Raw genomic sequence first — 17,030 nt, forward strand, 5'->3', positions numbered from 1 at the left:
GCACCGGTACAGGTGAGGGGCTGACCTGCTGGAGAGCAGCTCTGTGGAAAGGGACCTGGGAGTCCTGGGGGACAATGGGATGACCATGAGCCAGCAATGTGCCCTTGGGGCCAAGAAGGACGATGGCATCCTTGGGTGCATCAAGAGCGTGGTGAGCAGGGTAAGGGAGGTTGTCCCCGCCTCTACTCTGCCCTGGGGAGGCCGTGTCTGGAGTGCTGGGTCCCGTTCTGGGCTCCCCGGTTCAAGAAGACAGGGAGCTGCTGGAGAGGGGACAGCAAAGGGCTATGAAGAGGATTAGGGGACTGGAACATCTTTCTTATGAGGAAAGGCTGAGGGACTTGGGTCTTTCTATTCTGGAGAAGAGAAGACTGAGGGGGATCTTATCAACGCTTATAAATACTTCAGGGGTGGGTGTCAGGAGGATGGGGCCAGTCTTTTTTCAGCAGTGCCCAGTGACAGGACGAGAGGTAATGGGCACAAACTTGGTCATAGGAAGTTCCATCTAAACATGAGGAGGAACTTCTCTACTTTGAGGGTGGCAGAGCACTGGAACAGGCTGCCCAGAGAGGCTGTGGAGTCTCCTTCTCTGGAGATATTCGAAACTTGCCTGGACGCATCCCTGTGCAACCTGCTCCAGGTGACCCTGCTCTGGCAGGGGGGTTGGACTAGATGATCGCCAGAGGTCCCTTCCAACCCCTGTCATTCTGTGAGTCTGTGATTTTTGAGTAACTGTTTGGAAACATGAAACCGAGATGGGGAAGATTTATATTGCCTCTCTATGTCTGGATACAGTATGCAACGGTCTGGGCAGTGTATGTGAGGTTTTACCTGCTGAAGGCTGCTTATTCTGAAGGGTGCGTGTGTGCAGGTGTGTGTTTAAGACTTAGTGCTACAGTTTGGATTTATTTAGGACTTTTTTACCTTATCAAATGATTGGCTATCAGTCTATGCAATCAGAGAAGCTTCACCCTTCCATGAAGCGTCACACAGTGCCCAAGAGCCTCAGCTTCCCAGCACTCCTTCAACACAGCCAAGGAATAATACCAAAAGTTGGAGGTGGTTTATAACTGGAGAAATGGAAGATGTATTGGATGGATGAAGTAGGGTATGAAATCTCTGGGTGGCAGGTATTTTAAGCGGCAGCACTGGTGCAGACGTTGCCGTGTTGTCTTCACAAAAGAGCTGGGAAGCTGCCAGCGCCTCGAGCTCTCTGAATTTGGATCCTCACACCTGGTGAACGCTGAGAGCGGAGAGGGAATTGCAATCAGAAATCACATGCTTAATGAATTAACAAGCCGGCTCCCCGGCAGCAGGGCTGACACGTTCCTTGGTCTTCATCTCCCTAATTATTTTGTACATGACCAAAGTCAGACAGAGCCAAGAAAATACATAAATGCTACCAAAGAGGAGGAAAATGATGTTGTGGATGTTTTGAATGAAGCTGCTAGCCTGACCGCTTTTAGCTCCTACTTCAATGTAAATAAATACATAATCTCAGTAGATCTGGAGGAAGGAAGGAAGGTGTTTGCTGCTCTGGTCTCATCCAACAGCTCTCCACACCATGAACTACAAACATTTCTTTTCCGAGCACTGGTTTTACAGGTTCCAAAACATTCCACCCTTAAAACAAAATCAAGCTCTCTGCACTTCAGGCCAAAGTCCACTTTTGGAAATGGAAAATACTTTGACCCCCATGAAGCTCTGATTTTGTGCCAACAGTTTTATTACTGGGGACAAGTGTCATTTTTCTTTTCCCATTCTCTTCCATAAACTAGCCTAGACTGTGTACATGGTTTTGGCTGCCATGGATCCCAGGATAAATCATGTGCATCCTTGTTTATTTTTTGCTACTTTTCAGACAGCTCAGAGGCCTGGTTTATTTAAAAAAAAAAGTTGTGAGGAACAGGTGACAAAAGTAAATGTGAATCAATCACCTCCAGTAATCAAGTGCATCTGAAAAATGAAATGAAGCAGGATTTCACTCACGCTTGCCAGATAAAAAAAGCCTTTCTGCATCATGTGGTGAATCACAGACAAAACTGACGGTGGATTTCTTATTTGCTGGATCTTCCTCAGTCCAGAAAAGGAGCAAGTGGCTGCTCTCTCATTGCCTTCCCAGCAGGGAAGGGAGCTCAGTCCTGCTACTGGGCTGGCACTGGGGAGATGCACGTAATGCCTGGGCATCACTGCCCACGGAGCTGCCCACGGAGCCCACGGAGCCCCGCGGTGCCACGTCTGACCCACTTTTACACCATTTCAGGCTCCAGCCTGAAGCCCTCACTTTTGCTAACTTTTCTCAGCTTTTGCAGTACATAACAAAAGCAAAAATTGGCTTGGAGAAGAAGAAGAAAATTAAGCTTATTGTTGGGAGAAAGAAGGGCTGGTTTTCAGTGCCGCAGAGGAAATGTGGACCTGTTGGCGAGGGATGCTCTTCCACCGCCACTGAGCAATGCCCAGGGAACGGCAGGTGTAAGTTTAGGTCTCTCCGTTATTTTTCATGAAGAGCTCTCTCCTCTTGACGTTAAAAGAATACACAATACTAAAAGGGGAGAGAGAGAGGTGTGAGGTGTTGTAGCACAAGTGAGAAAAGGCAGCTTCTCACTTAATGGCAGTAGGCAGAAGCATTAAGAAACAGAAAAAGATAGCGGGGGACTTGCACGGCCCCGTCCTTGGAGGCTCAGCGCCGAAGCAAGGCTCGCTTCTTATCCCCAGATGGGTGATAGTTAACCAGGGTGCAGGGAGAGTAAATAACCGCAGCCCAACAAGATAATTACAGGGAATTTAATGTCTTCTGGGCTTTTCCCTGCTTTTTCTCAGTAGGCATTTCCCAGCACGGTGTTTGAAGCCGGGGTGCACACAGTGGCTTGCCCACGGCATGGGCATAGCGCGCTGCGGGGGATGCATCCCTTGTGAAAAACAGCTGGAAAAATCTCATGGAGGTTCTTGGTGCCTTCTCTAGGGATTTCTTTCCTTGTTGAAAATGTGGCCTTGGCCAAAGCACTTCAGCTACCAAAAGCGTTGCCATGAAAATCACCGGGGTCAGAAAGCTTTCTGCTAAAAAACTCTCACCATCTAATATTCACGAGGAGTCTCACAGTTTATAACCAGTACCGGCATACTTTATTAGATTTTTTGGGGTGCTATTTTTTAAGAGGTTTTGCTTTGTCATCTGTCAGTTTAAGCTATCAGATTCTTTGGTCTTTTCCTCAGCTTATTGGATTAAGCCATCCAGTATTTTGCAGTACAGCTCAATTCCTGGGTGCAGGATCTTTTATTTAACCTTTGTCTCAACCAAAGCTCTGCAGAAAAAGAAAAGGAATAAAGCGATACACGCAAGGCTTAAGTTGCTGTTGACCAAATCATTAAAATGCTGGGCTAGTTTTGCTTTTTCAGTCTCTGTATGTGAGCAAATCTGTTCTTTAGCTCTACGTATCAACAAGTCAAGGCAAAAGAAAAGGAGTATTTGTGATTACACTAAATGTGGTTGTTTGGAAGAATAATAAAAAAAATTTAATCTCTTTCTGTCTTCATCCATGGAGATCAAAGTTCTGTCTAGTTTCTCCATGAAGTTGTGAATACCCACCTGAGCAGTTCATAAACGGCCACTTGTGGTCACAGCTAGCAATGTTGTTTGAGACATTGCATGTGCAAACATGAACCCTTTATTGCATGTGACATGTGGATGAAGGTATTTTCCAGAACAGGGCTTGGGAATTTGACTGAAATACGTTCAGCTAGCCAGCCCTCAAAGAGCTGCAAAATTTAGTTACAATCATGTAAGAAGTAGTATTATTTTTTAAATTTCTGCTGCATTGGCTTGGGGCAAAAAATGTCTTTTTTTTAATATATTGTTATTGTCTGGGTCAGAATCTGGAAAACATTGGGTGCAATATCTGGTGGGAGAAGGTCAAGTGCACACAGAGGGTGCGCACATGTTCCTTGGGAACTCTGCTTCAGTTTACTGTGAGACATTTGGCCCCCAGGAAAGGAGATAAATCAGAGTCACCTTAGCCCAGAGCTGAACACTTGACTTGGGGAGACGTTATGTGCAGGACAGGAACAGGGGAATTCTTTCACTACAGACAACACAGCGATCGCCCCTGCCAGTGTCTTGCTTCAGGTTTTCAAGTGTGCAGTGGAGTTATTTCTGGGATATTATAAAACATCAGGTGTATGGGATTAGGTGAGGAATGGTTTGCTCTCAAATCAGAGTTTCGAAGAGAAGAAACATTAGGAAAAATCTAAATTGATCAAAAAAGTTGTTTTTTTTTCTAACAGAGAGGAAAATTGAAATCTGAATTAAAGCTGTGATTGATTGCGAGAAACTCTTTTCTCCTACGTGTGTATCTTTAGGGGAAAACTAATTCTCCACACAGCTCTAAAGGAGCAGAGAACACCCTCAGAGCAGCTCCTGCTTTTACCTTGGGAGCAGGGGAAGGAAGGCACCAACACTGGGTTTCCAAAGTCTCTGCTTGTAACAGCGGAGAGGAATTTGCACATCTCACTTACCATGGGCAATGCCAGTGGGGCTGCGTACCCTCTGCTATGTGTCCGCTCTAGCTGATCTCCTCAAACCCAATCTCATGAACTATTTTGGTTTTAAAACCTCATTGGTTCCCTGGTCACACTCAAAGCCTAAAACCAGCACCAGCTGAAAGAGAGGGGTTCAGGCTGGAGCTGGCCAGAAATAAAAAAAGAAACAGGAAAAGTTGATGCTATGCAGTCATTTCTATTTCACAGAACATGAAATGTATTTTTTTCCTTAAATTTGAAATTTTCATTTATCAGCTTCTCCCCCATTGAGCACAATTAATTAAATAATACTCAAATATCTCTTTAGCTTCCTTTCTCTGTATTTTTTTTTTTTTTTGTCCTTTAAGGGAAGATTAGGACTCAGAAAAATTACTCTGGGAGAAAAAGAAAATAGTGGAAAATAGACAGTAAAAGTCTCTAGGAAACTCTGGGTGACTCAGCAAGAAGTAGATGAAGAAGAAAAGAGACCAAGAGAACAAACAAATCTATTTTCCAAAGTCTGGGGCTTTGAGACAAGAATTGGACAATTTTGGCAAACGTCAAAGCATTTGGGGGCAATTCGGATTTCCAAAAAAAGCTAATTTTCATTTAAAATATGTTTTGAGGGAAAGCTTTTACCAATGTCAACCTATTACTCTTCAAATCGTATTTACTTAAACACCTCTAGCCAGTTCCATGCCAAAATATGTGAATACTTACGTAGGACCCTCACGCCGTGCTTCAAGGCTTGCACGCGGCTGGGCTCCATGGACATGCTGAGCATCGTCTGCTGCCCGCCGATGGTGCAGACCTGGTTTTCCTGGGCAGCCTGCTTGAACATGACCATGAGCTGGTTGGCGATGATGGTGTTGAGCACAGAAATGACGACCATGGGGAACACGAAGGAGATGAAAGTGTTGACCTGCAGGGGAGAAATGTGGCACAGTCAAGGGAGGAGAAGGATCAGTGGAGCAGGAGATTGTGTTTTATTTCTCACAGCAACAGAGGAACAGCCTGGAAAGCTTTTCCCTCCTCTTACTCTGCTGGCTTTGGCTTTTGGAGGCTTATTGCACAGAGGGAAAACTGAAGTACCACTGACATACATTTATTCACATGGGTCAACACTCAAAAAAGGCAAATTCATTCGCATCCAATTACATTGTCTTCCCCTTTTCAGTGCAGTTCATTGCCAGAAATGTCTCGACTGAAACATGCCACTGATCTTTTAATCTCGCGAACAGCAGGATGCTTCTTAGCTTTCATTGTGCGTAGCGTGACTTCTAAATAACAGTATGTTATTGTATTTTTTCTTTATTATGAGCACTCCTTGGGATCTTTTTAACTTTCTTTTTTGTGCTCTGTCCTTTCCTTGTAGACTTAATGACAGCGTTTTGTTATCTCATAATCAAATTATCCAATAAACTTTGTGCCTTAAAGGATTAAAATTGATTGGAACAAACAAGTGGAAGTTGTAATGTTTTTAGTACAAATTATTTGATTACTACAGTTTTGATAAAATTAAATGGAGGATCAAATTAAGCAGTGATTGAATCAAGTGGAAGTCACTGTTCGTGTCAAATAAAAGCAGGAAGGCTTTGTGAGGGCCTTATGGGCTGTCCAGAAAACCCGCTGGAGCTGAGCTGAACAAGCTCAGGGGAAGAGGCATGTGTAGGATTCGCCTGCATGTCTGTGGCAAGGCTGCCGTGGTGGGACGGTGCGCTGCCGCGCCAGCCCTCCCTGCAGCACGGAGGGGCTGGGTGCCCGCGGGGCTCGTCCTCGCTGCTGTGCGGCTCAGGAGGAGGCTCAGTGCATCACTGAGATGAGTGTGGGACAAGTCAAAAGCCCCTGAAGTATTTAAAATTTCAAAATATTAACAGGAATTAAACTGTGTGCTGCAAATCACTGTGGAAGCAATTTTATGAAAAGTGATAAAATGACAAAAAGATAAAACTACTAAATCCAATAGGGAACTTTGCCCTGTTGTAGGGTTACAAGGCGTGCTAACTTCTTCTCCAGATAGCCACATAGCTTGCACCTCGGTGCTCTAAAACACAGAAGCAATCCTGCACTCCAAGCCAACCCCACGTCCCTCTGCAGACTGCAAAGCCAGGAAAGCCTCATCTACAAATGGGTGCTCCGTCTGCTCGGGTGGAGACATCCCCCCTCCACCCACCCACCCACCACCACCACCTCAGTGTACAAGCATTTGCTGGACACCCAGTATCTCGTGCAGATGCGTGGTCTCTTTGCTCTGGAGGGATTCAGAAATGCCAGAGATGAACGGAAAAATGGAGAAAGAATCCAACCACACCCCCAAGATGCTACAAGGGATCCATAAAAGAAAGAAATAAGAAGCACATAAGCGTGTGGGGAGCAGGTGCACTGGCAATCAGAAGCACTTAACTTACTTTGTTTGTAAATTTGAGAAAGATGCAACTCCTCTTTTGGTGAAGATAGGCAGTGTTGTTGTTGTTGCCAAAGTTTTCTTTAGATGGATCAAGTCCCTATACAGCTTTGTGCCCCAGAGCTGAACGTGTTTAGCAAAAGTACCAGCTGGGTTTTGTCTCTCGCAACCCACATGGTGAGAACATCGTCTCTTGTTTATGCTGGTAATAATAATAATAGAGCTCCTCTGCGGACTGAGGAAATTCCTAGATATACCCCACCATTACAAGCTGTTAATGGCCTCTTTTGTTAAATATATAGCAGTTTTCTAAGCTTCTAAAAGATAACGTATCTCACAGCCTCCAGCATATAAAGAAGAGTTGTCTTTTGGAGTTGCCTCAGGATGCTAAGAAAGATCATTAAGCAGTAGGGACCAAGTTCTCAGCTGGTACAAAGTGACACGGTTTCACTGAGAGAGTGATTTGTGCTTGTAAAGAACCTGCTCCATTTATTTAACCTTCCCAATGCAGCTGGGCTGCGTTGGTGCACACAGGGATGAAATGACTTGCTCAGAGTTACTGGATCAGACTAAGAAACGAGCGCTGTAGTACCCCACTCCTAATTCTATGGCTTCAGCTGCCGAACGTCCTTCTTTCCTACCACCAAACAGTGTTTGCACAGCAGCAAAAGGAAACGCTTAACTCTGGAAATGCTTCACTCTGTCACCTGAGCTTCAGAGTTTACTGGCTTTCATTCAAAAACTTTGCCCTAGCTATAAATTAGTCTTGCCTAATATAATTACACAGAACTCAAAAAGTCTTTTCTGAGCTTTCTTTAAAGCCTTGATTCATTCCATAATTGTATTGTGAAGTCTTTAAAGAACTTGGGAAATTGTCTAGAATAGCATTGACTTTCCCTTTTATGAATTGTTATGGTAAAAGTGTGAAAATTGCATGCTTTCTATGAAAGGCTGTATTTAAAGATTTTTTCCATGTTTTGATTTGTACCAAAACTCTTATATAGTTAAAAAAAAAAAAAAATCAATATTTTCCCCAGAGGCAGAAGGGTTTAATTTGTTGAAAGAATTATTTGCAAACACAAACTCCCAAGGATCATAAAAGCTAGAAAAGCGAATCCCCCTCCTGCAAACCCTTTGTATTCAGTGTTTTTTCTGGCAAGCTGCTTGCTGGGTTGTGCAAGTCTGGACCCCAGCACGCTGTGCATGTCAGTGCAGTCACACTTCATTTCCAGGTGACTTTGCACACTGCTGGAGCTGATGCCTCAAACACCTCTTCAAAGCCAGTGGAAAGTTTCCCACCTGCTTCAAGAGGAGCTGGTCTGGGATCCCAGGTCTACGTATTCAAAGGTCTTCAGGAGGAGGAAGACTTGTACAGGTGTTTAATGGGATTTTTTACAGCACTGAAACTCCTAACATCAGTGGGACTAAATTGGCTATGGCTGTCAGTGAATACCTATGGGAGCCCTTGGGTCCTTATACACCTTTACATATCGCTCTGGCCCCGGGAAGGAAGATTTAGACAGTGTCCAGGTTCATTTTTGACCTGAAAGTTTCGGGCTTTATGTTGGCTCACCACAGAAAGGACAGCTTATGTGATACTGGATCTAAACTAGTTCTGTATTCAGGGTTGTTTGGATGCACAAGCAGAGTGGTCTGCCCATACCTCTGCTATCACCAAGTGTGGTTCAGTCTGACTCTCCTCTCCATTAAAACTGATGTGTTTGCATCAGTGTAAACCCACCAGATCCCAGGTTTCTGCTCAGCACCGTGGCAGGCAGTGGCGTGCTGCATGAGCACAGTGCAGAAGCACAAAGCTGTGCACGGAAAGGCTTAGCACTGGCTGCTCGCTAGTGTAAAAAGAAACGACACCACAAACCCTGTGTCTGTGTGCTAAATCTTCACAAAAAAAAAAAAAAGAAAATCCAGTACCACAATGTTTGCCACTGGCAGGAGAGAATGAAACACTAACCCACTTCCACGCTGCTGTCGCTCCTGTAATCACTGCAGTCCTAAAAGCCACTCAAACACCAGGCTGGCAGCATCTGTGGGATGGGATTAGTCCTCAGGACCAAATCGTGTTTTGTCTCGTACAGAACAACAACCTTCCCTCCCAGCACTGTCTGAGCAGTAACACTCAGAGACCCGAATCACTCTGCGGCTGCGCTGTGCAGGACGGTGATGACGCGGATACTGTCTGAGGGTGAGCTCCCAGCAGAAATCTCTGCCGAGACCCTGTCCCTGTGAAGGCGTGCCTGAGATATCGGGTCACTTGATGGATGCAAAGGCACGGCAGAGACGCCCGTTCTGACTCAGCCAGTCCTCAGAGGTACAACTCCTGCACGGTACCCCACGGCGGTGATGCTGACCTTCCCAGCCCCGTCTTGGTGGCCGTGAGGGTCCTGCCCTGCCCCGGCACTGACCCTCCCTGACTCTCTAACGATGACACACTTTTCATCCCAGCTTTCTCTTAGCCCTCTGTTGCCAAAGGTGATTTTCATTCCAGCTGAAACATGAAGCATTAAAATTACGCAGGGTTTTGTAGGACACAGAAGACAAAGCAAGTCTGGGGACAGGGCTTCATAAGCTCATAAGAAGACAAATGGAAATCTATGGAAGTTAAGTCACACTTCTGGAAGGGAAAAAACGCAATTATCAGCCTCTGTCAGTCAGCTCAACAAAAATCAGAGTTTGCGTGAGACTAGAGAATTCAGCGTGAAGTGAGTTTTCTTCTTCCTTCCAAACAGGAGTGTGGGAGAGACACAGGGGAAACGACCAGAAGAATCAAGTGACACAAAAGCAGAAGCCAGTGCTTGGGTTTGTAACTCTTCCTAAATCTTTTCTACGGAAAACTGCTCCCCTGGCTCTGCGGAGCTTCATGCTGACGTGATTTGCTTTTGCCAAGTCGTCCCTCAAACTATTTGGCTGCTGTGGTTTCCCTGGGTTACCGCTAAAAGCAGACATCAGCTCACTCGCCACAGTGATGGAGAAGATGAGGATATAACTTCACGTAGGGACTCCCCAGGGGGCTTAAATGAGTCCTGTAAATCAGAAGTTTTGTGAAGGTTTATTCTTTTGTGCTCTAAGGTGACTTCTGGAGGAACACAGACTCAGAGGCCACTTTGGAAGAAGATGTTTTTTCCATCCCTCCTGCAAGCCCAGATTTTTGTCTTATGAGTATCTGAAGGGGAGGAGGGGAAATATTACATGTTACAGGCATTTACAGGTCACCGTTGCTCCCAGCAAAACTCAATCCCCTGAGCCACCTGCAGCTGACTGTTCCCATGGTCCGTCAGGGCATGGCTTTGGAGGGGTGCAGACTGTTAATGAGAGTTTGTAGGGGCTTTATGAGGTCTTGGAGCACTCAAGTGGTTAAAAGTAAAAAATTAGGCTAAAGGCTCTTCCTGGAGGTACAGTAGCAAGTTAAACACCTCCACTAGAAGTATTTATAATAAAAAAAGCCAAGAATCAGAACTGTTCATAATATTTTCATTGAAAGAGTTTTCATGAGAAAATATTCCTTTACTGAGATTGTAAAAGATTTTCAAACTTGCGTCTTGTGTTTTCCCACAAGCTGGCCTCTTTTCTAAATAAGTAAACGAAGTCCCACAAAGCAAATGAAGCATGAAATGCCGGTCGCTGCAGCAGCAGGGCACGGTGCACCGCACCGGTGCACCCCACAAAGCAGCGGCCAGGATCCCCTGCCAGCAGGAGCAAGACCTCCAGAGCGGACATGGGGGTCAGCTGAGATTTAGGGACAATTTTAGCTCTGGGTTATGACAGTGGTTTTGTGACAGAGACCAGAGATGTTCCCTCGTTGCCTGATAAATGAGGTGACGGCAGAGCCAAATTCTTGGTCTCTCTCAGTGCCACGTCTCTGGAGACACGGCCCCTTCCAGCAGTGAGCTGGGGCGCTCAGAGCAATTTTCCCCCCTTCCTCTTCAGGGATGTGAGAAGGACAATTAAAATGGAGAGAAGAAATGTGGATGACGGTGAGCTGGTAAAACCTCACCTGGACTGACTAAGCCTCCCTCGTACTTCATTTCCCTGTGGCACGCCTGCCAGCCGGCTGGGAAATGCTATGAAACGGCTGTCAGCCTTTCCGTCTTCTGCTGGGGAGGATTTCTCACTGCAGAGACTCTCCTCTGGTCCAGCCACCCCTTGAGGGCATGGCTGGGGAAACGGTTGAGAAACCCAAAAAGAGCTGAAAAGTATCTCAGGGGGAGATTTGTCTTTGCTGGTTTCCTGGAAGTGATGATGGAGAGGGCTGAGGATGAAGGGTATCGTTTGATTCGTGGTTTTGAGCAAATCAATTAAACCGCATAGCTGGGATTTAACAATCTACCGCATTTTGGTTCACCTCATTTCCAATGGAAATGAAAAGTAAATTATCCTCCCCCTGACTGTGGAGGCTGTATTGTTAGCATATGTCAATCAGAAAAGCACATTCTGCTACATCAACATTCGGCTGCCAAAAAATCTTATTTGACTAAATGTACTTTACAAAATTACCCGTTATCTCACTCAGTGGCCGGAATTAGCATTTTTTTAACCACCCAGTGGATAATTTCAGCCTTTAATAAGCACAGTGCCGCATGCCCGGATACGGCAACCTGTGGAAGACAAAGCAGGAAGGGGAAAGGCACATGGCGTTGGCATGCCAAAAGGAGCATTTGGCAACGGCACTCGTGTTTGATGTTCGCAGGGTGTATCTGATGAAAAATCCAAAGGTTTTCTTTTCCCCCCAGTAAATGAATTACCATCTAATTAAACCCCATCTTTGCATAGCTTTCCAGATTTTCATGCCAACTATCTAGCGGTTATCAGCTAAATGCCATTCCATAGATACAACAGGGCAGGAGAGGTCTGCGTTTGTGAGTGATGGAAAAAAATAACAAGTGCTTTTATAGCAGGGTACAGGGAGGAATGTGGAAGCTGAAAAACTGCAGCCTAGGAAGGGAATTCAGCTCTTCTGGAAATTTTTGAGGAATTTTATTGGTTTCAGAGTGTATTAGCACTAGATTTTAGTAGAAAATCTTTCCAATCTTTCCTCTCTCTGATAATTCATTTAATAAATATCTAAATTAAATCTGCAGATTCAAGGAGGAAGCTTAAAGGAGTATGGAAGTGAGAGAACAAACTAAGGAATCTGAAATACTTGAGTGGGTATCCAGCCCTGGTGGGGACCTGTACTGCTACAGCCACTGGTCCTTATCTCGGGTAAGTGCATCCCAGTGTAGGAACACAAATCCTGGATAAATAGGAATAGGGCCATTTGCTGAAGCCTGTGTGTAGATCTGGAGCTCTAACAGCGTACTTGAGCAGGAGCTCGATCTTTACACATTGCTGGTTTTAACTCAGGCGGGTTTGCCTGTCACGTTTTATTTCTGGTAGCTGCTATCTCAAGCAGCGCTGGCAGCGCGATACGGTGTGACACAGCCATCACCGTCGGACAGAGGCTGGCGGGTGCCGCAGATGGGTAGCGCTAGGAGCCCTGTGCAGGACCACTTGGTGGCTGCATGCGGGTATGGTCGGATCCTGCATCCCTGCAGGGTCCCCTCATACCACCAGACAGGGCGGCACAAACCACACTGCCTTGGGACTTCATCAGCTGGGTGACATGACCCTCCCCTTGCCTCGTAACCAGGAACAGTATGTAAATATCTGATGGAGATCCAGGGGATAGGACATTATATCCCATCATTAACTTAATGAATGACCAAAGAAAAGATACCAAACCCCAACTAATATTTTCTCTTTAAAACTTTCTGAGAAATAACCACAAAAGCCTCTGGTTGTTATCACACTGTAAGCCCTGTACCTCTTCTATCCAGCTATAGGTGAGTACGGATTCCATACATCTTACCCAAATTAACAGAGCATGATGGTGTGAATTGCCCTAATCTCATCGTGAAGAGCTCCCCTGTTCACCGCCGGGAGCTGTAAGTGTAGACCAGAGAGATTGAGGAGCGCCTTCATTCTGCCCCGGCAAGGCTTTTTCAAAAGTGTTAAACATCAAACCCAGACATTTCAAATAAAGGTTACGATGATGTGAAACGTTGCTCACAGGCACAGGTATCTGATGGCAAAATGTTACGATCAGCTATGAATTACAGAGGCAAACCTTGAAGCCAGGACACAGCTGCAGGGGGACGGATGGCAGTCACAAGCAGCTAAACCTCTGGGAGTTGGGGCAGTGATGCGGGTGTGAGCCTGGTCTAAACACGGAGATGAGCGGGACATCAAATGTGTGTCATTCAGGGGAAAGGAAAACAAAGGAAAACCTCAAACGCAGGTGCATCTCGCCCAATCCACCTCTAAATAACTCAGTGGGTTTTGCTGACCTCAGCCGGCATCGGCTGCAGGAGCTCAAACTGGCCAAACCTGTGTATTTTAGACCTCTGCAGGAGTCCCAGTTTTCTTCTTGTTTTGGATAGGGTCTGGGAATAGGGGACTGCAGGTACTGTTGCTTAGGCGAAGAAAGAGAGCACACAAGTCTGAAGATAAACTATCAGATGGAGCTGATGGATGCTCCCAAGTGACTGGACCAGGCCCTGTCCCCATGATGCTCCTGCCCTGCAACCATTAATGTCAGTGAGACTGGTACTCAATTAACTGCATGGCAAGGACACGTGAGTCCCTGTTACTCACACATCCATTTCCTGGCCTTATTCACTACGGGAAAACCACTCAAAAGACAACTCGGAGGACAATGCAAAAGACTTGTGCTTGAGATCTCGCTACTTGCTTCTATTAAGATGTTTCAGGTTTTGTATTGGTAGATATTTATATCAGAAGAAAATGCACATTACTACAAGGCTTATGGTGACAGCATCCATTGTCTGCAGTCTGTGCTGGACTTCAAGATCTACAAGGTGCAAGTACCTGCAACTCACTGCAAAACAGGACTTGTTCAGTACAGCCTGGTAATGTGCAGGAGCCACTCACAGACTAGTGATCCTCCTGCTCTGCTGTGCTGGCTGGATGCCTCCGATGTCTCCAACTAGCTAACACCAGGCACGAACTCGTCCAAAGGGCTTAATTTAGCTCTAGCATTGAGATCAGAAGGAGGATCTGCTTAAACTCTGCTTTCATTAGCATTCTGTGTTTGCTCCAGAGTAGTGATGTTTTCCTGGTAACAAGCCTTCTCTCTTTAGATCCATGGCCATCATGAGAGAATGACCAGCCAGTGTGCATTAAGATATTAAGAATAACCAACATGTAACATTTTCAAGCCTGTGTGTGGTCCCACACTGATGAACTATAATGGGAATGCAGAGCAGCTAATGATCTTGAGAAGTTAAGTTAATCACATACTCTACAGAGGTTAATCAGATACAGAACAGATGGAAAGAAATTGCATGCTGACAAAAAAATCCATCATATCTCTATGGCAAAAACATTCCACCAGCTTTCCCATTCATCAATCTCCCTCCATGGAGAACTCATTTGTTCATAAAAAACAACATGTGACGCAGAACAACTTAAATGGGTCTTTTGCTCATGATGGGTTGGCAAAGATGTCAGATCACTGAATAACGGTGGCATTCCTGAGCTTGACTGGATACCTGAAGAGATCATTTAACCTCATTTCTATGCATAGTTACAATCTTGTGGCCTGAAGTATTTTCAGATTTATCATAAGTAATAGCAAAAAGATATGATTCATACATAACTGTTTGATACAAAGCTTATTATTCCTAGTTGTACACAAGGGTAAAACTTAAGTATCGAACTCCCTGGGGACCTCAGAGCTCCTCATTACCTTGCTAAAGGCCAGAAAGCTGTCTTCATTATAACTATTGATACGAGAAAACGTCCTCCTCTCCTGATCTTTGGGACACCACTCTCAAACCTGAATGGCTTTTCTGATTCCAGCTCCCAAAGAGAGAGAAAAGCTGTGACATTCAAGAAATCCTGGAAATAATGAACTGGAGAATGGGCAAATGGGAAGGTTTTAAGGTTTGCAACCATGTGTTGCAGAATGCCTCATGGATATCCAGCTTTATCACTCAGTAAAACTGAAGGATAAAAGAATGTTTATTTAGAAAAATTAAAGAATAAACCAGTTACCAAAAAACCCCCAACCCTAAACAAAAAACCCTCAAACCCTCGCTAGGAATATGCTTGATGAAGATGATGTAGATGGGCTTGGGGTACTTGTACATCTCACTTCAGTTAATCTAGGGCCTCCTGCCAGGGAGTTAAGAGGGATATGTGGAAGCTAAAATGGAAGGGTTCTGGCCAAGGATGGCTGCTGCCTCCCTGTACCTGGTGAGGGAGGAAGGAGCAACAGTGATGATCCTCCATCATGTCATCATTAACCCGAAAGCTTCAAATCTTCACCCCCTTCCTCCTTCAGGAAATCTTCCTTCCGACTTTCTTGCGATTGGGTACATTGAGCTACAAGGTAAATTAATTAGATTTACCCAATTATGCTTGCAAACAAGAATAAAGTCAATTTGTATGCTGCCAGTTTACTGGCATCAGCTTTGCTCCTCAGATCTAGTTATCCATAGCACTATTTAGGGCAATATCTTTGGTTGAACAAAAACTCAGTGAATAATGTTCTTGATCTTCCCTTTGAACATGCAGGTCTTTGTTACTATTTCCCCCTCACCCTCCCCAGCAGCTATATTCTACTGAATGGGAAATAATACTTCAGCTTCAAATGACAGGTTGGAAATGTGCTTTAAATCATTTACCAGTGCAGTTGGATTTCAGTTCTCACTATCTGCCGGTATTTTGGTTCCTGCTTGGTTTTGCCAAAGGAATATTGCCCATTGCCTATCACAATTTATTTCGTTTTCTCCAGTTCTGCTGCTTGTCAGCTCTCTAAATAATTTAATAAATGTTCATACAGTGCCTAATGCTCCCAACACCTAAGTAATCCTAATCCAGATTTTACAGTTATTTTGTGTCTATCCTCTTGCCTATCTTCTTTTTCACTGTGCATTGCACTAGCCGTGGGGGCTCACATGGTGGACATTCATCCAAAGAAAATGCCTCCATGGCTTGGTTCTTCCCCTGGTGTGGGCTGATGCTCTCTGTTGAGGGTAGCTAATGACGTCCTTGTCAAAACCATGAAAATCATCCTCTTTCCTATGCTGTTAGCCACAACTGCAAGCGCTCCGTACATCTGATGCTCCTGCTCCTGATGTGTGGGTTTTGCAGCCTGGGACGGGTGCAGGGGTGGCAGCCACCGCAGCCTTAACGAGAGTGCAGACTACACGTATGTCTCAGGGGTGTATCGCCATGCAAATAAATCACAGCAGCTGATTTTGAGAGCTGATACCCGGATCCTTGCTTCTCTAACATCTGCTTGTTATTCCGTACTTCTTCAGTTCACGCTTGGGATAGTTGTTGTAATGAATGAGACTATTATGCTTGGATATTCTCTCACAGAACATGTCAAAAAAAGAATCAAACCATGGTGACAGTCAATTATCCCTCAACTTTTCTTCTTCTGGTAATATTGAGTCATTTCAGTCCTGATAATCAGAACGGGTGGCTTTTGCCTACATGGGTATGAAGTCACTTATGGGGAGCAGGCCAGCGTGGCTATTTCTAGTCAGTGTTTTAGGAGGAAAATAAAGCAAAAGGCATAAGCATGGGAGTATAATAAGCAAAGATTTCTAACTGCAAAGAGCCGTAAACAGTTAAACCAAGTGGTGCTTGCTTGCTTTCTTCCCACACTCTCTTGGTAGATGGATTATGACAGAGAAAAATGTGGCTCTGCTCTGCTCACGTGGTGACAATCAGACTTCAGTTTCACACTCGGCACGTGGCCACACCGCAGCCAAGCACGGCCCGGCGGGAGCGGGGTGCTGGGCTCCCCTCTGCCGCCGGCGTCCATGCTGGGTCCGGGCAGGGGGGTCCCACGCCGGGGCCAGAGCGTGGGTGGGCAAAGCAGCAGAGACTCCGCTCTCCTGCCCTTCGCGGAGGAAAAACGGGGATGCAACCAGCAGCTGGATGACAGGCAAGCACACGCTCATTAGAGCCAGAGTGCAGGGTAATTAATAAATCAGCTCCATCCCCCAGGACAATACTGAAGATTGTAGATAGAGACTTTGCTATAAACCAAGCCAGCAACTAAAGCCTTCAGCCTGACACATGA

General features: G+C 45.4%; 1 protein-coding gene across 1 annotated transcript in view; it reads right to left on the reverse strand.

The window, feature by feature from the left end:
• The window catches only part of NTSR1 (neurotensin receptor 1), a 63,792-nt gene that overhangs the window by 13,185 nt on the left and 33,577 nt on the right, over positions 1-17,030 (reverse strand). Inside the window, exon 2 of the mRNA XM_059827367.1 lies at positions 5,233-5,434. Within this exon, the coding sequence (XP_059683350.1) occupies positions 5,233-5,434 (202 nt within the window). The remainder of the gene's footprint in view (positions 1-5,232; positions 5,435-17,030) is intronic.

This window comes from Gavia stellata, chromosome 20 (assembly GCF_030936135.1).
Source record: "Gavia stellata isolate bGavSte3 chromosome 20, bGavSte3.hap2, whole genome shotgun sequence".
Taxonomy (NCBI): Eukaryota; Metazoa; Chordata; class Aves; order Gaviiformes; family Gaviidae; genus Gavia; species Gavia stellata.